The 23874-nt window shown below is 42.8% G+C and overlaps 1 protein-coding gene across 3 annotated transcripts in view; it reads left to right on the forward strand.

The window, feature by feature from the left end:
• The window catches only part of LOC142994540 (uncharacterized), a 54098-nt gene that overhangs the window by 27651 nt on the left and 2573 nt on the right, over positions 1 to 23874 (forward strand). For all 3 annotated transcript variants that reach the window (XM_076145252.1, XM_076145280.1, XM_076145243.1), the window contains one exon: positions 19296 to 19347. In XM_076145252.1, coding sequence (XP_076001367.1) covers positions 19296 to 19347 — 52 coding nt within the window. The remainder of the gene's footprint in view (positions 1 to 19295; positions 19348 to 23874) is intronic.

Raw genomic sequence — 23874 nt, forward strand, 5'->3', positions numbered from 1 at the left:
GAAGGATTGCAACAGAATTATTCAAGAGTTAAAACCCCTTAGGTGTGATATAGAACAATAAATAAAAAGGTTGAAAGTAACACAGGACTTTGCACAGTGCAATGAAAGTGAAAGAGCATCGTGGTCTGCATGCCGATGTGTGTTATTGCTCTATCTTAAGGAGGTATAGAGAGAAAGACAGTGTATTTAAGGAATGTAAATATTGGCTAATACATTAAATATTGATGTAGCAGAAAGGGCTCTGTGTGCATTATCCAGAACACTGTAAAAGCAAGAAGACCCTCTATAGTCTGGAGTTAAGATAGACCACCCCTGAATCAAAGGATCCAGATGTAATCCCCTGTGTTCAGCCTCTCCCCCTGATGTGTCCTTCATCCTCTACTATGAATCTCTTCCTCCTCCTCTTTTTGTGTTCTGTAGATGTCTTTTCACCTCTGACCTCCCTGTGGAAACAATCGAGCAAAAATAGAATTCCCAATTTGGGGTTTAATTCAATGAAATCACATGCAGGTCTACTACCCAGTGCTCTTAAAGGGGAATTCCACTGTTCTTTGAGCAATGTGCTGATGAAATAGAGAAGTTCAACCTTCAGCGTTATATGGGCTATGGTGTAACAGTCTCCTGTGTCCTGCCATAATAGGGTGAGCATTCATACAGATGTACCCACTGTCCCACAATACCTACAAAATCCAGATTCAGTTTCCTCCGCAGCCACAAACACCAAAACTAATATTACTTTTACCTTGCATTCGCATGATGATCAAACGAGCACATAACACAATCTGCAATCTACAGTATATCAGCGAGCAATTTCTACAGCTGCTGAGATAATGGTGTGTCATATGTTACACTATAACGTCATAGTCACAGATATTGAGACAGGGGATGTGAGACCTCAGTTTACAAAAACAATCAGATAGACTGGTACAAATCCTCTTGCCCAGCATCATGCATTAACAGAGAATGGTACCAAAAAATGCAAAGTGTGGGTCTGATTGCACCATCAGACGTAATCATAACTGCTTTTTCCCATCCACAATTGAGTGGCTCGCTGTCTGTTATGACAAACCCTGGGCATCAAATCTCCATTTGGCACCTCTTATTTTTTAATCTGTGCTTTTAACACTCACTGCCAGTGTTCTAAATCATTTCCCTTCATCTGCTCCTACAACATCCTCCCAACGGCACATAATAAACATCCTTTCTTCCTCTGACGACAACATCAAGTCCTGCCTGAAGCTAGTGCTCACTGTTTTTCCGGTGGGATTACCAGCTGTTTCCCTAAATGTGTCGCTCATGTCAATCTAGAATTAGCTGCCCAACGATATGCATGCTCATAAATGTTTCTGCCTATTCATAGAAATCTCTTCCAATTTGATCCTTTGTTTTGTTTTTTAAATTGCTGCTGTTAGTCACGTATGATTACGTATGATGATGGGAGATTACGACAGAGAATCATACGTTTTACTTAGATTTTAATTACTTATTAATTTTCCATTAAGGAAGCTCCCTAATCTATAATGGTTCCCCCATATGTCCAGCCAAGTCAGATCACATGTTTGTATCCCTCACGTATGAACTAACTGCTCTTTATTACATCATTACTTCAGCAATGTTTGCCACAAAAAAACCTCAACACCAACTGGTCAATTTGGCAATCAAACACATAACATTGTCTTCCAGCTTGGCTAAACAGCTTAATTTAATGACTATTTTTTTTTACAGAACAATAGCTGCAAAGTCATTTTCATTCTATCTAGAGACAGAGACGCACAGGTCAGGTTGGAGCAGCATGTTAGGCCTCATTTATAAGCGCTCCCGTCTCCATCAGGACTCCAGAGGGACTTCATTGGTACTCTGGTGTAACTCCCTCAGGATGCCCAAACAGCTCTGAAGCTGCATCGACTTAAAAAAGTATTTCCATTTAGATGTGCACTGAGTACACACAGAGGCTCGATCCTGAATTCTAGATCAAACTTGCCAATTGCTTTGCTCAATGTTACAAAAAACCCAGTATTGGGTTTATATAAATACACTGCATAGGAAGTATGTAGTGCAAAAGACAATTAGCTTCCCCTCGCTGCAATGTATAGTTGATGCTGAAGGAGAATGGATAAGGTTAGTTCATTACATCAGATGGATTTGTATTTCATAAGCATTTAACACACAGCTTATTCTATGCGATGTCATAAATGTAATGTGTTGTATAGTTTTAGGAATGCAGGTGTGAAAATCCAATTAGCTTCCATCATAATAAACTGACTGCATAGAATGAATCCTACTGTAACATACATGGAGGATAGTAAGTAAACACCAATAAGTATTAAAGACAACAACAGGTCACATGGAAAAAGTGGAACTGGAATTGGAATATTAGAGGTTTGTTGAGGGATGACGCATCCTTATCCAAACCGGGAGTAAGGTTGATGATAATGATGATGATGATGATGATGAAAAGGGCTTACACAGCGTATGAGAAGTTGGGTGGGGACTTGTGGGGGGCGACGCTTCTGCCCGCGGCGCTCCTATTGGTTTATTGGAGACGTGATGGCACGGAGGAGTCGCTGTTAACACTTTATAAAGCTCCTCTTTCCGCGGCGAGTCACTCTATTTTGGGAGCACTGTTGCTGAAACTTCGCGCAACTGGAAACGGGCGAGAGAAGCTCTACATCACTATTCAACATGAGCGAGGTAGGAGTGCGTGTGTGTGCTCTTTTATATGTGTGTAAGCCAAAAGAAGCGCTTTGACGGCGTTTACGCGCGATCCGTGCTTAAACGGAAACGCAATTAACGAGTGTTTTTATCAGACGGAGCAATTATCGATACGATCTCTCATTTAGTATTTACTGTTTGACATAGAATCAGAGACGTGATGTAGTGCGACTAAAGTAGCGATCTGCAGCAGAGCGCTTCTGTTTACTGACGCTTTTCACCACTAAAGTCTCAATTTAGCGATTTTATCGCAAATGATTAAACATACTTCGTGAAAACTACTTCGTTTACAAGTCATAATACTGTGTGATTTATGAACTAGTGCAAACGATGAACAGGTTAGAAAGCAGGTCCGTCAAATAGATCCACGGCTGAACTACTAATAACGGCACGTTTAGCTACTTTATTATTCTTCGATTATTCGACTAAAAGATGTGAGAAAAAAACAGAAACATCCTCTGTTGAATATTCAGGGGACGTTAGTGTGATGGAAACGTATCACTGGTGTGATTGTAAGTGTTTCCAGTACTGTGTGTAGTGTAGTGCAGTGGATGGTGATGTGTGTGCGTGCGTGTGTGTGTGTGTGTGTGTGTGTGTGTGTGTTTGTGTGCAGTAGTGTGTTTCAGCAGGCTGATCTCTCCGTATGAGTAATCTAGCAGCAGCCCAGGCAGCAGGGATGTAACACCACAGGGGGGTTACAGCTCCACACTCCACACTGTTATTACATTCCCCACCGCACTGTCACAGATGTTCCAGAAAGACATCAGTGCACATTTTGTAGAAGATTTTAAGAACATTTGTATCCCGCTTTAACTCATTTTGAATGTGTGTTTCACAAGGAGGTTGGTGTCAAGAGGTCTATGGATCAGATACTGTAAGACCATAATAAAACATGATGGTAATGCAGTGTACACAAGTCTACCCTAAAGATGTACAAACACAACAGGCAAGGGACGTTTCTATGTAGTGTATTTAGCATTTAGACACAAAAGCAATTGAAAGCCAGCCAACGCTTTGGTCTTCTCCTATAGATTGTGATCGTCAGTGGAGTGATTATTGTGATTACTGTTATGAGACTTATCTGCATCCTGGTGGTGATGTCCTGGTGAGAGGTTTTGTAATCTCAACGCCAACCGCCCAGCTATCAGCCTGGAACTGCTCACTTTCAGCCCGATCAATGCAGAGCTGTAAAATTGCTCCATCGATCTCTGTAATTAAAAGACTGAATAATAAAGGGCACTGGGTTGTGCCTCATATGTACACATTTAGGCAATTATTTTGTAAGATTGATTGGCTTGGATTGTAGGAAACTTGACGATATTATGGAGCTTTGTCTTTGTTATTATCAAGGAAACCAGATTCTTGTGATATCCTGCAATCGGGCATTCAAACAGGAGCTTATTCAACTAAAGCACATTCTTATTTTGGGGGTACTTTTCATTCTTAACTCTTGTTTGTGTGAGTGTATGTATGAGCTTGTTTATATTGATTTGTACTCAAACAGTATTAGTTCCACATGCATATTTGCATTTATCTGTCGTCAGCTATCTGTGAAGTGGCGAAGCATATGAATGAATTTATGAGCAAGGCATAGGTTGGCAGCCCGAGCAGTCCCTTGCTGACACACACACACACACACACACCAAGGTTTATTCACCAGGTAAATAATGTCAATAGACACTGACAACCACTTTTGCATTAACAAGAAGACAGTATATAATTTAGATAGCAGGGGACTCAGTGTACCTCCCTGCATGCTGTTATAACAAGTCTGTCATTGGCCGCCGCCATGAATAATGAATTCTGTATGCACACACGCATCAACACAGCAGGAGCAATAACGGCTTCTGAATAATTGAACATTTGGCACAGGGTGGCATGAAAATCACCTGGGTCTTTCGCTTGGTTATAATGTGCAAAGTAAAGAGGAGCTGCTGTCTCTCATTGATTAAACCAGGTGCTATCTTGGGAGAGAAATTGTTTTTCCGCTTGGTGACTTTGTCTCAATCCAAGCCGGGAGCAAATTTGATCTCCAAACTAGACCTGAAGGCGGTAGAAGCAGAGCAGCTCAGCATGTTATGGTTGGGTGCGTCTCGCAGTGGTCAGCAGTCCTCCATCTTCTCCCTTCACCAAAGTCTCTGCCCTTCTTCTCCCTCCTTCTCCTCTCTGTTGTTATCTACGCATTACTGCTTAACGTAAATTCTGAAGTCCAGCTTTCAATCCCTGAAGTTTTCTTTACTTCAACTTGAAAAGCGACTCGAACACAGTCAAGGGCTTAAGAGAAGAGAAAATAGCCGAAGCAGGCAGTTTATAATTGTATTTCCAGAAGTTTTTGACTCCACACAAGCGGGATTTCAAGGATCTGGCATTGTAGCTGAACACCATGACGAGGTCTCAGATTTCAAGAAACTCAGTGTTTACAAGCGCTGACACTGACATTGACATTCCTGTAACACCTTTGCGGGAGACTTAAACTAGCTGCTGTTTTGGTCACCAGTGTTTTGGGGGCCTCCAGGGCGTCCTTGCAGGTTGTCCTTGCCCGCTGCTGCTCTATCAGGACAGGTTAAACTCATGAAGATTAACTGCTAAGCAATTAACATAAAACCTATTCAAAACCAAAATCATTCAGGGAGCCACAACATTACATAATATTCTGTAAAAACACTCAGGATGAATGCAGAGACTAATATGGATTCACATGGAGACACAAAACGGTGGATATTTTCACAACTATCTACCACATGCCTACATATCACAGCACATTTATCTGTATCTAAAAATAAAACTCCTTAATTTAGTCCAGTGATATCTGCGGTCTGCGGGCACGGCATCATTTGCGTAGATGTTTTGTAATCTTCGCACAGGCAGACTGGCTGTCATCATTTTTATGACCATATCACACTTGATGGAAATGATCATATTTCAGCGTTGATGTTTGTGCAGAAGCAAACGAGAGCGAGTGCAGATTGATGTTAAAAGTTTATACGTAGACCTTCCCGGGTGTGAAATCTTGACATGTGAAACAGGTGTAACGGAAAGCACAACATGAATAATGGCTGCAGCACAGTTGTCCCTGGCTTTTTTTTTAGGTCTCAGGTGCTGTTGTCTTCGGGGGGAGGGGGGCAGGGCACGCGTGGAGCACAGCAGCAGGGGCTTAGGAGGTTCCTCCCCTGGAAAACTTCAAGTTATTTAACTGAAAACTATGCATTTCCACATCGTTTTGGACCATTTCCACATTTGTTACATGAAAAGACATTGATTAAACTCACTATGTTGCATTCAGCTTTGTGTTTTCTCTCATTTGTTCGGCTTTGGCACTGCACCTAAACTGTGTAATAGAAGGGAAAACCCTGCATTCCATTCCATTTTGAGTTTGAGTCCATCGTATGCATACATTGTTCTTTGTGTTGCTCATGTACAATATGTAGATTTTGCAAACTTACAATGTTTTTAGTGTATGCAGTCACAGTGCTTGTCATTTGTTGAGGTTACTGTATAGAAAGCACAGTGTAAACAGTTACTGCTGAATTCATGCAACATTCCGAGGATGCTTGAACTCGCGTTGACTCGCAGGTATTTTTGGATTCCAAAATTGCACACAGTTGTGTTTCCACAGTCACTGACTCATAACTAAGCTGTCTCCAAGCCAGAGCAGCCTATAGGGCGACAGTCAATCCCCCTTTTCTTCTGCAGCTCACTTCCCACTCTGAAGACTGTGTAAATAAAGTCAGGGATATTCTTAGATCTTATTGATCTTACCCTGGCACCTCCCAGCCACACTCTGCCCTGCACTAATTAACATCAAAGGACTGTTGCTATGGACTGCTGTAACTTAATGCACAGACACAGATGTAGTGGGTGTGTTAGCAAGTAAAAGATGTATGCAGGCATTAACATTTTCACATGTGCATCAAAGTCTATTTCATTATACATTTTTATGACTTGCAACATATTTGGCTTTGCTGTAGAATGCTAATTAGTCCTGTTGAAAATTTGCATGAGCTCATCTTAGACTGGCTGCCAGCTGGACTACCAATATTGAGTATTACTGACTATATAAAAGCTTTAGTTTATGAGATCATGTGCTGTTTGGGGCCATTGTTAGGTAGACATTGAACAACAATTATTCAATGCACTTTAAGCAGCAGAAATTATTGTTATTTGCCTGCCAAGGTGTAGGGATGATATCACCCCGTTAATATGAATCTATTTTAGATTTTAGAGTCTCTGAAGACTTATGCTAATTGGAAATTATGGCAAAGTAAACTCCTCAGACATGCAAATGTAATGAAGCTATTTCTGGGTTCACTGTCTGACCACTTCAGCAATCAATAATTGATTCATAATTAACACAGATTGGAGGGATTGGAGTTTGGAGTCATGTTGTTGTGCTTATTATCATTTTTCACATCATGTCTAACAGTGTCTGGTAGGTGGAATGCACATTGAGTAGAGAGATGGTTTTTGCAGAACATAGGCAACTCACATGCCTGAATAGGGTCAATAGAGGCCACCTCGTAACAAAATGTGTACTTGTTATCTGGATGCCGTCTGGATTGCTGGACTGGAGATCTCGGCCCCTTTTAAGCCCCTTCTTCCTCCTTTCTATGTTGACGATCATCATCAATTCATAAAATACCTAATAGCTGTTATCCTTGGCCTGTTCTGGTTCAACATTCCGCCGGCCAAGATATCTGCTGTGTGCTGGACCAGAATGCTCTCTGTTAGCAGGACAGCTGCGTTTAAGTGCCACTTCAGTGTAATAGCCTGAAACCATAATGTAACCTTCTGCAGTAATTGCCGTACAAAAGTTGCTTGAAATTATTACGTCATCAACTTTATTTAACTCCAGTTTTGACTTTAAGCATTGTAATGTATTTCTATGTAACTGTTGATGCAACATCCTGTCAGTTTGGCATTAAGATCTGCAACGCAAGCATCAAAGTATCCAGGTCACGGGAGACATGTCAGACATACATTTTACACAGGCTAGTGTTGTTTTTACCAAATGCATTTCTTTATTGTAGTAAGGATGTTTGAGTCAATCAGGTATTAACTGACCATATTTAGCACCATTTCACACTTGGCCAGTTATAAAAATGGTCGTTCTGTTTAATTTTGGACTGACATACTCACAAATCATCACAGTCCCCTTCCTCAGATTGGGTTACTTTATGCTGCTCACGAGGCCTGGCCCAGCACTGAGCAGTGTCAAGGAGCTGGAATGAACCACAAGCTTCAGTAAATCCACTGTCTGCGTTTCTCCAGGCCTTTAAATTGGATGCATTTTCTGCTGCAGCTTGATATATCATGTTTAATAACAGCAGTGGGAGTAATAGCATTTCTGCAGAGGGAGCAGCTCCAGCGCTGCCCTCTCTCCACTGGGCTGAGGAGTGGAAATTCAGTTTTGATCAGTCAGTCTATTCTTTTTGTGTGAACCCCAGAAAATGAGATGTCATCCATTTTCATCTGTCCTCATTATCATGAAGCTGGTGTAGATGAGAGAAAAATCACTTTTTTTACACTCTACACTTTTCATCTCAGATTTCAAACGGTTACGCTCTAATCGATTCTAGTTCAAGACTGACAGCAGCAGGTTTTTACTTCGGGTTCACATGGTAGGTGTTTAATCTTCAAAATGGAAGCTGTATCTGAGGGGAGAAATCTGCGTTTATGATTAGCAAAAGTCAAAAGATAAGCCTGTAGTTGTCACTCCGGGGTGATAAACCTACATCAGGAACCGGCCTGTCGCCACAACATGTCCTGTCGCAACATTCAGGTGTTAAGCAGCTTTGAAGCATGAGCTGCTGGATTAGGGGACTTTTGTTGATTGTTGTGGATTTGCTGTGTTACTGCCTCCAATGGTGTCAGCCAAATCCTTATACACTGGCCATCAAGCAGCCAAGCCACACAAGGAGAGATCCTCCCTTACTAATGGCACACAGGTACAGATATGCTTGACCTTTCCAATTCAAATCTAAACTCATTATTGACCGACCATGATCAAATCCAAACATGCAGAGCTGAATGAATGAATGAATGTTCCCCCAGCACATTCTGTCATTTGTGTCTTTCATTGTTGCTATGGTGCTTTGTCTGTGCTTTGTGCCCAATTTTTATGTGAACAATTGTTTTTATCGGAGGCCAGGTTAATTTTTCAGAAGATACATTGGCAAATATAGTCATGCATTTTAGAACCACTCCACTGTTTTATTTTTAAAAGCTGAATTTTTGACATAAAGAAGTATTCAATAATTGTATTAGTTCCATTATAAAACCCTTCAACAAAAACTTTAATTCAGTAGGCTGAAGATTTGTATGGCAGGTCACTGAGAGCAGCGCCATAGATCAGTGAGCCAATTCCACACAGGCTGCTAAAGTGATGGTGCTGTGAGAACAGTTCTTGTAATGCCCATGTGGTCATTTGATTGCTATGCTGCCATAAATTAAGCCGCTGTGTATACAGAGCCAAGAGGCCCCTTTTGTTTGGTTGGATATGGGCTCTATTTTCCAGAGGCAATATAGAAGGTAAAGTAAATCAATACACTCAATTGGCATCTTTATTAAGTGTGTAGTGAGGTGTATTGGAAAACATTCACATCTCTTTTCTCATGCGGTGCCTGATGGATGAGCTTCAGATGAAACTACACAAATGCAAAAATCCACTCCTTTGAACTGGATAAAAAAATATGCAAAAACACAATTAAACTGAATATGAATCACTGACCATGTAACTTTAACATTCATGTTGTGCTTCTTGCTAATATTCTAATTGTCGCGCAACAGATTGTAATGAAACCTCCTAAAACACACAAAACGACGTTACAGCGTTTGAAAGCCACAGTCATCTTATCTCTGTGCACAGTGGTGTTTATCATACACATATATCAGCAGTGTCAGCCATAATGCCGCATGTGCACGCGTGCATCTGTACATGTTTCAATATTTCCCATTGCCAGTTGAATGGGTGGGGAAGGGCTGAATTAGCAGAGTGACATTCTTGCTGCACGCTGCAAGTTTACCTCCCACAAAATCATTGCTGCAGCGCACGGCAGTTTGAGTTGAGAATGGAGAGAAATCACTTTGGGGACTGCAGAGGTCTGCAAGGCAATCTAATAAGTAAAGAGGTCAGAGAATCAGTCTCCAATATCAATACCTCAAACAATATGAATATAGAACCTGTTTCATTCATTTAAACATGATTAATAATGTGCTTTTGAGCAAGTCACTGCAGCAAGTTGAAGGTTAAAGCTGTTTATAAGGCTTCTTGCTTCAGTTAGGTTCAGGTTGGCATCTGGTCCTACAGAAAACCATGCAGGCCAGGTGTGATTTGCATTGTTTTGATGTTGCCTTGTTAAATTTAACAAGTTTGAAAGGGAGGAACAGGAGATGACATGTGGATGAGAGCAGTTTTGTAATGCTTAAATCATTTCTGGACTTTATTCATGTAGTAACCTCAGTTTTTGGTCGAATCTAAAACTCTTCCGGACAGCACAGGTGCAGAACTAAATGTAAAAAAAAAAGGTTGATTATTTTCAGATAACTGGAGATTTCACAGCCTTAAGTGTGCTTAAGTTAGAATTAATCTTAGAAGATGAAGCAAAGACAACCGGCAGTGTGGCAGGAGATTTGTGGTTGTTGGCGCTTTGGCAGAACAAGAATTATGAGACAAATGGACATAAATCACCAGCTGACGGTTAATGTCTGTCATCCAGCTTCTCAGCACTTAATTAATTTGGGACCGACATGCCTCCACAATCCTCAGTGGAACCATTTGCTCCAATTTATGGCACAGAGTGTGTGATCTTCTTGGATTATCAATGCAAAAATATAAGAACATAATTCTGGATCTGATAATCAAAAACACCAACTGAATAGTAATCATGGAAAATTAGGGAATAAATCAGTTTATTCCAGGAACTTCATGCCAGTAAACTACAAGGATGGCAGCTGGTGAGCCATTAGTAAACAAATAAATTAACAAATCAGTAATGAAGAATCTGTTGTGATGTTGTTTTCTGTTTTAGAAGAGGGATCAGGCCATGGAAATTAAAGTGTCAAGTGTACAGTACACAGTTTAAATTAACCAAAGATCAAATGAAGCTTAACAAGGAAAGAAATTAAATAATGAAGAAGAAAGGAAAGGTCTCCTAAAATTGAAATACTCTATACTATAATCATTTTGGACCCAATCTGACCTTAATTTAGAGGGAATGCCAACATCTAGCCTGCCGTCAATTGTCAAGCAGTGACGGTCCAAGATCATAACAACACATATTCTAAAGATCAATGTATTTGTGATGCATTGCAAGATTAGAGCTAATAGGGATTCTGCTTAGATCCCTCCAGGTTTAAGACATACTGACCCAAGACTTGTGGCAGTAACAGGGGGATCACACTAAGACCTTATTAGAGCAAATATAACATGCAACTGCGGTCCTGTGAAGACTAATCTAACTTGGAGTCACACGCACACTTACTCTTGGCCAAATGACTTCCAACAGGAGCCCTCATTGGCCTCTGCAGTTTGCTCCTGACAGATCTATGTGGGAGTGAGAGCAAGACCAAGCACTAATTTCATCCTCTTCAACAACAGAGAGAAGAAGCGATTGAGCCTCGTCTTCTTTCTGCTTCGACTTTATGAAATTCTGGACACTGAATGTGGCAGCGAACGCTTATAACACTAAACTCTGCAGATTTGGTCGTCATCATTTATTCCTCCATTATTGTCGTCATGCTTCCAAGACGCCATAACAATTCATCTGTTACTGGTCTGTTGTTTGAATGCTATGAGATGATGCTGGTTCCTTTAACACTGAACACTCTCTGGCTGGCTGTGTACCTGGAAGTTATGTAGATTTCCTCTCGTCTCATGTGGGGCAGCACAAGTGGAGGACAGATTCATCATTTCTCATAATTAGAGCCTTAATATGAACACATTGCTCTCTTCCGGTTCATTTGCACACCTACTCTCCTGCTGCGTGGCCCACAAAAGCAGGCAGGAGCGTTTTCTGGGTTGTCTGGCTATGTAGTGTAGCGCTACGTCACACGGACAAACCCGCACCCGACGGGCGCCTGGCACTGAGTCACAGCAACAGACGAGCCAACAATCTCTGGGTCTTAGTCAAAACGGTGGCCGTGTCGCCAGAGCCAGATGAAGGAGCCGAAGCCAAAATATCAACCACGGCATTATGGCAGCCAAGCTTGTGAATCAGATATGACAGATTAACAAACTAAGGAGCTTTTGGAGGCACATGAATCTAGTTTTTCCAAATTTTATCCACTAAAAATAGCAGGAAGCTTTAACGTCCCACGTGTCTATTTCAGTAGAGGTCAGGTCTAATGTCAGTCACCCTTTCATAGTAATGGAAAATGTAATATTGTTGCACACCCACACAGGTGTTCTCAGTGAATCAGGCTCGGCTCCAGCAGAGTCCACCTCATTTCTGTGTCTTCTTAAAGGAAACAAAACTTCAATGAAAGGAAATGAAAAGCTTCCTCACCGCGGGCAGATTGTTTTCATTTCGATTTAAGTAAAAAAAAACAAAGATTTTCAAGCTCTCCACATAACTAAATCTCTTGCAGGGAGAAGCACTTTAACCAGCTGTAAATTAGAGGGCTGATGAAACCCTAAACCAGCCTGATTACAGGGGGACTCCCTCATCTATTTACTAGTTCGGCTGCTGGGGTTTGTCGCTTGTTGCTCCGTTGCACCACGCCTCTCAGTCCCCGTGTTGGGAAAACTAATCCCAAAAAGGTGGCTGACACCCACACTGACGCCACAAACACTGAATAATATAATCTCACCAATTTCCAGGCTCATTAGGTAGCGTAAGAGCTGGGACTTTGAGAATATGACTTGGAGATGACCTGTAATGTACGTTCTTATCCTCTCTGCTCCGCTTCTTTCCTCACGCTGTAATTACTGTGAATCAACGTATTATGTTTCCGCACCGACGGTACTAAGATGAAACCAATTTTGTTGTAGCTTCGTGAATTTGGCGGTTTGATCACGGATGGCTCCTCTGTATGCGTGACAGCGGGCCTGTTTTCGGCTCAGACACATAAACTCAACAAAAGCTCTCCTCAGTTCGATAGGAGGGAAGGAAGACAGCGGCGCTTATGTCTCGCGCTAAAAGTGAAGGGGAGCCGTGCGTGGGTGAGCAGGAGAAAGCACTTGGGGGGGGCCTGACAAGGGTTCACTTCAGAAGCGCGTCACCTTGGGATGGAAATGTCACCCAAATGGAAGCGTGCAGCAGTTCCACACAGTGGCAGCCTTCCCGCCTCGCCTGTCCCCCATCAAGCAGTCGACGTACGTAACAAGCGAAAAATCTGATCCTCTTTCTCCACTCCCGCTCACTCGTCCTACCTGTCCTTGAACGCTCCGCTTAGGACAGAAGTCATCGTCGCATTCACTTGTAGACACTAGAATCCACTCTGCCATCGTCCGCACACCCACGCGGTGTGATAAGCATGCAGATTAACAAGAGCCCTTGTGTGGAGAAATGGCGCCGGCAGCTCTTAAGACCCACAGCAGCGATATAAGAGAACTCACATCTACACTTAACACACAACTAGCTATTTTAATCAGACGATTACTCAGACAAAGTAAAATCGAGGTAACAGGAGTAGTTTCACATCTGAGCCGTTGCTGGTATTTGTCGCCTCACACGTTGGATCAAACTTGTGTCGCTGTGATGGTGGGAGAGCAGTTTGCTGCATCAGACTGGCCGCAGTCAATCCGTCCAATCAGGAACAGATTTGCGGTGAAGGTCGAACAGGCTCATGGATCCTTGCCCCTCCATCCGCTAAGCAGCAATAACGGGTTTCGGAATGTCATTACAAATGGTGAAGCAGGTGGATTTCCGGGTCGTGCGAGGATGGAGGAACTCATCGAATGGAATCAGAACTTCGAAATGCACAGTTTACGATTTGCGTTTCTTCACTTTTGTCAATGCAAGACTTATAATGCTTTACTTTGCTTTGCCTTTGCAGCTTTAGAAATTGCACTCACTGGTTGCTTCCCTGTGCTCATCACTGTGGTTAAATGGCTGTCAGAGAGTGGCGGGTGATTATGCTTTTCCTGGTAATTATTGACCTCTCTACTGCACCGACAACACTGCCTCCTCACTTTCTACCAGACGCGTTCTGGCTCCCCACCAAAGTGAAAGAAAACTCCAAAAAAGCTGGAGAGTTATTGAGCCGGCACTGATTTGGCAATGTTTCATCGCCCCGTAGCCATTATGACCGTATGCTTTATGTAACTGCAGAAAGAGCCAATGCAGATGAGTGGTCTGTAAACACACACACTTAAGTACACACACTCTTGCTCATGACCCACTCCCACTGCCTGCACGATGAGGAGAGGGGATGGAAAGGCACACACGGACACACGGACACACGGACACACTGACACACACACACACACGGACACACACACACACACACACACACACACAGACACACACACACACACACACACAGTGGAGCGGCGGCCTCCACAAAGTGTCACTGTCGTGGTAACAATGCAGCAACACCTACAGCAGCGTTTTTGAGACGTCAAAGGGGAGATAGTGGATACTCTCTTTGGCTCGGGTGTGTGTCTTTGTGTGTGTCTGTGTGTATGTGTGAATGGGGGATTCCTCCTCCTTTACCCCCTGACAATGAATGCCTGAGCCCAAACAGAGATAAAAAATATTTACATTTGTCTGATGTGCCGCTCGCTTCTGTGCTCACTGAATATTCCGCTATTCTGCTTCTGATTGTGTGTGTGTGTGTGTGTGCGTGCGTGCGTGCGTGCGTGTGTGTTTGTTTTCCCCTTGAAGTATTCTAATTGAGAGCCTGAAGGCACAAATTTTGTTGCAGCGACTGTGGAATTCACAACCACTATGCTGAAATAGTAGTAGACTCACAGACACACACAAACACACACACACACACAAATCAGAACACTTGATTGACCCTGTGTCCCTCTGAGTCAGCACCTAATGAGAGAAGCACCATATGTACGCGCCCCCCCAACACACTTCATCTATATCTTACAGTATATCAAACAGATAGTGTGTGTGTGTTTGTGTGTGTGTGTGTGTGTGTGTGTGTCTGCAGAGTGAGGAGATAGCCCCTTTCCCCCTCAGTAAACTCACTCACTGTGGGTGCAATTTACACTTGGCTGGGCCCCAGAGCTGCTCAGCCTGAATGGAGCCTCACTCAGTACTTTAGCTTTCATTTCCAATATTATGCCTGACGTCACCTTATTTGCGCATTGTTAGTAGCTGGATGTCTGTAGCACTTCATTTGTTTCTTCAATGCCGGTTTCTTAGCAAAAATACGTAAAAATGTTGATAGATGCCGCTATTTTGCAATGTCAACAATAAATATTCCTGGATCTGAATCCTGAACCGATAGATTGATTGTAATTAATTATCAGCTTATCGGCAAATTCTCACTTTTCGCTGCAGCCGGCTAGCAAACAGACAAACAGAATGATAAGACCCATAAAAGCTTAATCCCCTTAGCAGACAATTACATTTGAGTCTTCAGAAATATTGAAACAACTGTTAAACCACAGGCTAATTATAATCTGAAGCCTCTGCGTACTGTTTTATCTTGTTTTAATAATGCTGGAATGTTGCAGTCAATCATATCTCCCAAAACAAAGTGGAATAATGGGAAGCAGATGAAAGTTTGTTGTGGAAAGAGCTGGAGGGCAGTTGGATTGTGTTTATGAGGCACTGAGGCGCTGAGGAGCGACTTAGCCTCTCCGGTGCCGTTCGGGCGCCACATCGGTGCGTCGTGAAGAAGCTCCAGCGGTGATTTCACGGCCATTACCAGAGCCTGATGGAGAGACGCGCCTCCTTTCTTTGAACTGAGATTACAAAGGAGAGACTGAAACACTTCTCTTATCCCGTCCGGATATCATTTGAGGCTGCAGGGGTGTTGGAGGATGAGGCTCTCATGAATATATGTGGGGCGATTTCCTTTCTTGACAGATGAGAGAGATTTATTGACAGGCAAACCAACACGGCTCAAATTAGAAGTCTCTTCCCGAAAGGCAGGATTGTGTTGTGTTGTGAGCTTGCGAGGACGTTTCAAAACCCCCCTCACTGCCCATCCCACTCCTCAGCATCAAAGCCTGGGCACGCTGTTTGAAATTCATTGAAAGCATTGGATTAATAATGCAGAAAGAGAAGGCGAGAAAAGAGGACACATAGCCCGACGCCTTCCCCGACTCCTCGGTTATTAAAGTCTCAGGTCTTTCTGACACGGCCAAATGGGAAAGCTTTGAACAAGATGGGAGCAGCTGTGAAAAGGTCGTGGTGAAAGTAGATGAATCCCTCAGGAGGCCAGCAGGTACATGGTGTCTAAATGAAACCATTTTCCTTTCAGTGTTTTCTTACATCACCAGCTCCCCGGCGCTTCCTTCTGTTTGAGATCTGGGTCTTGTAAAAGGACATCAAACTTGGCAAGGAAGAATGATTTTTAGAAAACCCTTTATTGGAGGAAAAGATCAGACAAAACATTTGGGGAAGGGGCCACGCAAACACACACACACACGCACGCACACGCAAACACACAGGCTGCCAGGTGCTTAGTGGACAACACAACCAAAAGCACATTTGAGATATGAAAAATGTTTGAACATGAACAAATAACCCCAGTTCAAAGTCCAGCAAAGCAGGATGTTGCCATGGTGACAAGCACAGAGAGAACACAGTGTTTGTGAGGCTCTCAGGAATACGGTTGCTGTTCATTTAATGAAATCGCATCACTATAAATCCTACTATCATCAAAGTACACAAAACAATAAACGCATCAGAAGAGACCAACAGAGACCAACAAATGCAAAATGTACATGCATGATGCACACATTAAATATATACAAAGAAATACAAGTACACACCTACACATGTGTCTGTTGCACATACAGTACATAACACTAGTATACATACATAGAATTACACGCAGCATGCATGAACATCTGTGCGTAAACAATATAAACAAATGTACACAATCATACATACATGATACTACACAGCATACATGCATGGTACTTACATATATACACATTAATGCAAACATATAAAAGTAGAATTATCCAAACGTTGGGAATTACCGTAAATGAAAGTCGTTAAAAATTGTGTCTCTATATTGCCTCGTAATGATGGACTGGCGGAAAAAAACCCCTCAAAAATGCACAAGTTGCCACAAATTTCCATCTCTGCTGTTTCAATGTAGGTAAGGAAATACATATGTATTTATGAAGACTACAGGACATTTGAAGGTGGAGGTGTTGAGTTACTGCTGAGTCGATTCGCGTTGGAACTTTTTAAAAAATTGGCCGACTGTAAGTTGAGATGCCGCAGTCCCTCACTTTCCTCTGGCAGCGCTGGAGTTTGACTCTGGTCATTTATCTTCCCCGTGCCGATGTTTGCATTAGTATGTCTTGACTGCAGAGGGAGGTATTGATCCGCCCCTCCTGTCCTCCATTCATCCTCCTTCCCTCTCTCAGTATTCACCAGAGGATAAACCTCCCACCCAGGCCGCTCGTGAGGCCGCTGACAACCTGTCACTTGCCGCTCCGTCCAGCCCGGTAATAAGATATGAAAGCTGATGAAGAGGAGGGCGACGCTGTCATCCCTGCAATAACATCCTATCAGAGAATCATCTATTTTTCCCCGGTACACAAAGGCTCCTGATTGGAAATGGAAACAGATTGAGGAATGATTGCACAGGGACTCTCAAACCTCAGACCTGCTCTATCACCGTGTGCGGTTCCAGAGCGTCGACTCTGAGCACCGCTCCGTTATTAACCAGTTTTTCCTCACAAACTTGCAAGTTTTGGCAAAGTTTTCCTCTCTGGCGGCTACAGCTTTTTAGCTCCATCTGTATCCAGTCTCTACGGTTTGTGGCGGCCGTTCGACTCTTTCGACTTGTTTCTTCCCGTGAATCTCACTTTGATGCGGTTGTGAAGATAAATGGGCCACAGACGCCTCGACACACAACACACAACACACAACACACAACACATGGGCCCAGGGACATCAATTATAAGAGGGGTGACTAATGCTGGATTAGCAGGGGTAAATCGGAGAAGCACTTGATGCCATCATGTTTATGGCCACATTAGCACTGAACATCTTTGTAAATGGTCCCTGTCATCTGCAGTCATTTCTCCCCTCCACCATGTTGTGCAGAATGATAAATACTGGTCATGTAAGCATTTTATAACCGTATTTTTAGTTCACACCTGTGTACTTAGTCATATTTTGGATACTGGGCACTAGAAACTAATAACTCACAGTATTCTTAGCACAACACCTCTCTCCCCCGACGCCTAAACACTTTACAATTATTAATAAGAGGCTTAAAATCCTTTTCCCTCCATCCATCTTTCGGTTTCCTTTCTCCGGCTCCTTCGTCGTGTGATTCCACTCCTCTTTCTCTCTCTCTCTCTCGCTCGGCCGCATATTAAAAGCACAAGTGTAATATGATTCTAAGAATAGCCTCCTCTAATCGGCCCATTGTGTTAGAGTGTCACTCCTGTGCTTCTCTCTAATACAATATCTGCTTGACGTGTTCCACACCTTTAATGCCGCCACTACGTCAAGCCCTGAGGTCTGCACAATGCAGAATGCACAATGTGACACATGTTACGTAACCAGGATGCATGTAGATGACTGTGGAGAGAAACTGCGAATAGTTCAAACAAATTGTTGACCAATCATTTGTGAGGAAACGCCCTAAAATCAATCAGCATATTTGAAGACAGTGAGATGAAGATAATCGGGCTGGCTTGTGCTTTGTCTTAAAACTTGCATGTTACATCAGAAGAAAGGGGGATATACTATATATATATGTTACTGTATACGTTCACATACACACTGTAGGGTGAGTTCTTCAGAGATTAATGTGTGTCTGGTAAAGGAATGCAGAGGGCACAGCAGAAGCATACAAACGCCTGTAGCAGAGTGAAAGCTGATACGATATGATGAATGTTGTTGTATCTGTAGAGTGTCATGGCTATGTTCGTCATTTGGGACTCAGATTACCAAACTAAACTCTCTGTAAGCTGCTTGTACTCTGGTTTGAGAGAGTGGGTGGCTGTTTTAACACCTCTGCAGACTGCAACATATATGTCTTGTATGGCTAAGATAACCAGATATGATAAAAGTGCAGTTTTTTTTCAAATTTAATTTTGGACTTGCTTTTATTCATATATTCAGACTTTTCCAATTCTGACTCCTGTAGGGCCACGACGCCAAACTGCTGCCACGCTGCTTCTGGTACCTTTAGGCCTTTGTACTGTCACCGGGTCCTCAGCCTGCAGGGTCTCCTCTGCCTGCCACACGCTGTCAGGAGGAGGAGATCCCACAGGCTCAGGAACTCCACACTGGAGGCTTTATGGTAGCAGATTATGAAGGATCTCGGCCCCAGATACATGTCAGAGGCCTGGGCTTAATTAGAAAAGGGCACAGAGCACCAGAGCGTATTTGCCTCATGCGGTTACGGTGACGCAACCATAAATTGTGGAGTTTCTATCTGTCGTTTTAACTGCCTTTTTTTTCTGTTTTTCATTTCTGCAGAGACAAGGCTCCGGAGCAGCTGCCGCCAACAACAAGAACACTGAAGGACAAGGTAATCACGCGCACGAAATAAAGCCAGGGGTTGGTAAGGTTAACTAAACCTGAGACAGAGACAGAGACAGAGACAGAGACAGAGACAGAGACAGAGACACGGACAGAGACAGAGACAGAGACACGGACAGAGACAGAGACAGAGACACGGACAGAGACAGAGACAGAGACAGAGACAGAGACAGAGACAGCATCAGAAATTACATGTGGATCTCAGATGATCTTCAAAAGCTGCATTTCACAAGATCGCATTACATGTGCGCCACACACACACACACACTCACACAGTTTACATATGAAGAAGCTGACCGCAGAACTTTCCATCACATCCCATTGCAATCGAACAGGAGTTTATAGTCCTTGTTGACATGGGGAACATAACAGCATTTGGAGCAAGTTCATTAGTCATCTGGATCACGTCTCTTCATCTCTGCCATGTGAGGCTGTGAGAACACGAGTCATTTATTTTGAGGTTGCGTACTGAAGAAACAAGTTTCAGAGTATATTTATACATATTTCTTTATAGTGTTCTCACAAATCAGCAGAAATAATCGTTTCCATTCATAAAATTCACTTTTAATGTCCTGACTCGGCAGATAAAGCCGTGATGAGCGGAACCCTAACTGCGTAGATGGTCTCTATCAGTTTGGTCCAGGGGGAAATAAAGACTTTGAGAGAAAATGAATAACAGCTCCACACATCAAGTTCAGCATATAACAAATCATATTTATCTATCATCTATCACGGCAAAGCAAATAGAGGCTTTAACAAGAAAACTAATCTCCTCCCTGCTTCCTCCGCGCTCACAGATACAACATCAGGAGTTTGACTTCCACTCAGCACAGAAATTCAACACTTAAAGATGATTTAGCCTTAATCTGCACAATCAAGCACCGAGCAAAACGGAAAAGTGAGACGTATGCATAATTAGTTCTGAAAAAGTGTGATTTTTTTGCAGATGCTGCATTTTCCCCTGATAAGAGCTCCTGCAACGATGTCCACAGCCATGAAATTGGCCTTGTTGTTCATTTTATTATGAGCTAGACGTTGCAAATAACGCTACATACATTCGTCTTAAATGGGCACTGAGTCATGGTACAGACGTGGGATTTTTCCTCTAAAGCATATTCTGTATCAGAAACTTTTATCAAATCGAATTCTATCCATGTTGTGATATTTTCCAATCTTTGCCCCTCTGTGTTGTGTCTAAAGAAGCATTGGATTGAGATTTAGATGAACATAAATCACATAGTTTTGTGACCGGAGGAAGTAAACTCTCAGTCTGCAGCAGCACAGGGGCCCTGTGTGAAAATGAAATGGCTCAGTTAAACACCACTGCCATCCAGCAACATTATTCACCAGCGGCAATTAATGGAACTCGGATTACCTGCAGCTGCTGGCAGAGGTGAAACGTCGCACTGCAGGGGACTCGTTTTTCACTTTCACTTTAGGTTTCAGCTCCCTTTCTTTTTTTTTTATTCAAGTAATATAAAGAGAGAGTGAAGGGAGGCATACACGCTTCAGCACACACTCCACACACTGACACACACACATACGAGGGAAGTGAAATTCTTTGTTGTCTGACCTTGACAATTAATTTGATGCTTGGAAAAACTGCTTTCCCAGCATGTCGGAAGAATTTCACTCACTTGCAAAAGAGAGCGAGAGAGCTCTTAGTGTGGGTGAGGACGGCGCTGCGCTGCTATTGACTGACGCCCACTCGCCGTACCCCTGCACACAGCCGAGCGCGGCCCTTAGAGGGAAGCGCTCACAGGCTCAAGGACAGCCACAGAGAGACGCGTGCATATTCACTGGAACCACCAACGGCCATTTTCAACCCGGTAGCAGAGGCTGTTTACACCACAGCTGCAGCAATGAAGCGAAAGGGTGAATATTTGTTAAGCAAATGCAACTGAGGCGTGAGTGGAAAGAAAGGAAGAAAGACTCAGATGTGTTGCGTTTGTCTCATATGGTCCATATGTTCACTGACCTTATGAGTCAAGCCGTCTCACAGGCTGCAGCAGCTGGAGCCGCTCTGGCTTAGTGCAGCTTTCCTACTTTCACACAAACACACCAGGACTGATAGGACTATCAAAGAAAACCACTCGCTAATCTCCCCGGGAGGATGTGTGATCATCGCGTGAGAACGTTACCTCAGGAGACGGAATCTGCTCTATTTCTTTGTGCAGATATTAAGATGACAGAAGATTGTGGAATATCCACACCGGCCCCTTCCTCCCCCCTCGTGTCACAGAGACACGGACGTCGTCGCAAACTGGGACTCACCTGAGAGCTCAAAGTCATCTTATTCTTATAATTAGACGATGGCCCATTTTCTTGCACCGTTTTTTAATGAGCTTTACTGTACTCAATTAGAGCCCTAATGAATTCATCTGATTGTCAGCGGTGTAATTGGTGAATGTGCAGCACTTCACCGCGCTCGCTACGTTTCAGAGGCTTACAGCTTCACCTCGTAGGTTATACACAAGCCTCCTAAATGAGAGCCGACGCGAAACCAGAAAACCAATCAATGCGCAGCCGCTCCCTCATCTGTATTAGTGTATTGATCGCTGTGGTTACTCTCACGCTTTACTGCCCCTTAAAGTGTTTCCAGGCACTAAGGGGTCGTAATATTTACCCGACTTTTGCCCGTTTTGTGCACAATGCTCACGTGTGTAAATATCCTCACATTCTATTTGCACACTATACACACACATGGACAAATGAGTCCACACAGTACAACATGTAGAGTTATTATACTGTCAAAGCAAATTACCTTTAAAGTAATATAAGAATCTCTGAAAAAACTTGAAAAAATAGACACACAAATTGTTGGATTCACGGAATTATGGGAACTAGTTCTTTCCATACTTTCCAGTTGTACCAAATGTCATGTGTTTAACTGTTATCTAAATGTAGTGTGTATCAGTGTTAGGGGCCGTCAAAAAATGTACTTAGAGGATTTCATCATGATTGTGATGCTATTTAAAAGGTTACATGACAGGAAAATGACAAAAACATGTTTTTACAGGTATCACGGTCAAACTTTCTTTGTCCCACATTGTCAGAAGATAACTCATTAGAAGTCGTCATGTTTACCTGGTGCCATAGCAGCACAGAGCCGTGGCTTCTTCTGTTCCCCCTTTCTTCCTCTCGGCTCCATTATGCAGAGAATGACACGCCCGTGCATTCTGCTGGCCTTTACTTTCCTCTAAAAAGATGAAACGGATATTTCCCCGCCTTTACTTTGCACACACATACATTAACCGTGTTACGCTTAGAGGTCAGAGCGTGATGCACAGGACAGAGGCTTTGTCCACTCTGTGTAATTATTCATCTTTAGAGAACCAAAGCAGCAATGTTTTCCTTTTCATGTAACACAGCCTGCGTCTTTCTTGCCAGCGTCCATTCACCCTAATGGTTTAGTTTCAGTTTCATACAATCTGTTATTAAACATGTATCAAGATTGGCAGCATAGTTCTAATACAGACATCATACACATCCCAGCTCAGTTATTATTGAACGCCTTGGGGCTGCTGCTTATCTGTATTGACATTATCAGATCCATCTATGATTAATGACTAACTGACTGATCATTTAGGAAAGAAAACACAGACAAATGAGTTAAGAAATGAGTAATTGTTTATTAGTAAAAAAGTTTCTTCTCGAAAACAACAATCTCTGCCTCAAATGAAATATTTCCTTCATAAAATTTGCTTGTTTCTAGGTGGAGATGTTTTTTATTATCAGTCAATACAGGTCTCCATGGCACTTGCACTGTTATTAAGCTCTCATAGAGTTATAATATTTGCTTGTTGAAGTGTCATGATCATGAAATTTAAATTCAAACAATGGAGAGAGGGAAAGAAAGTCACCAACCCTTCATCAATCAAATACATGTGCAACATCTTTCTGGTCCATCTTTCACGTGTCCGGTGCTCCTGCTTCCACAAATCCATCTGGTGGCCAAAGTGAATTCAGGTTGTGTGAAATCAGTAAGACATCCTCGAGCTCCCTGCAGGATTTTAAAGACATTTTCAAAGGGAACCAATCAGGATGGTCTCATCGTGAATCCAAACCAATCCAGCTGAAGTTACAGCTTCACTGATTGCAGTTGTCACCGTTGCAGCTTATGAGGTGTAACTCTGCTGAGGCCCAGGCTTTTAGACACACACACACCAGGATTGAACATGAATAAATGAAAGCATTTTTCTTGCCTCTCCTGGAAGCGCGGTGAAGATGATCAGAGGTGACACACTGACAGCAGATATTACGTCCCCATTAGGCGAAGACATTGAAACTGAAAGTGCTGCCAGATGAAATTCTGATAATCTTCTGTGTGTGTCGGGGGAAAAGATGAAACCTCAAACTCTCGTAGTGGAGGAAACGATTCATCACAGCCGCGTTCAGCAGCTTCCTCCTGTCATGTAGAGATTGATGAAAACACACGGTGGTGTTCAGGTCTTGAACACTTGAACAAGATGACAGACTAATAACTGATCCGTCTGAAATTTCAATCTGGAGTTTT

This window comes from Genypterus blacodes, unplaced genomic scaffold (genome assembly GCF_046128005.1).
Source record: "Genypterus blacodes isolate CSIRO-AG114 ecotype Tasmania unplaced genomic scaffold, CSIRO-AGI_Gbla_v1 ptg000003l_1, whole genome shotgun sequence".
NCBI classification, from domain to species: domain Eukaryota; kingdom Metazoa; phylum Chordata; class Actinopteri; order Ophidiiformes; family Ophidiidae; genus Genypterus; species Genypterus blacodes.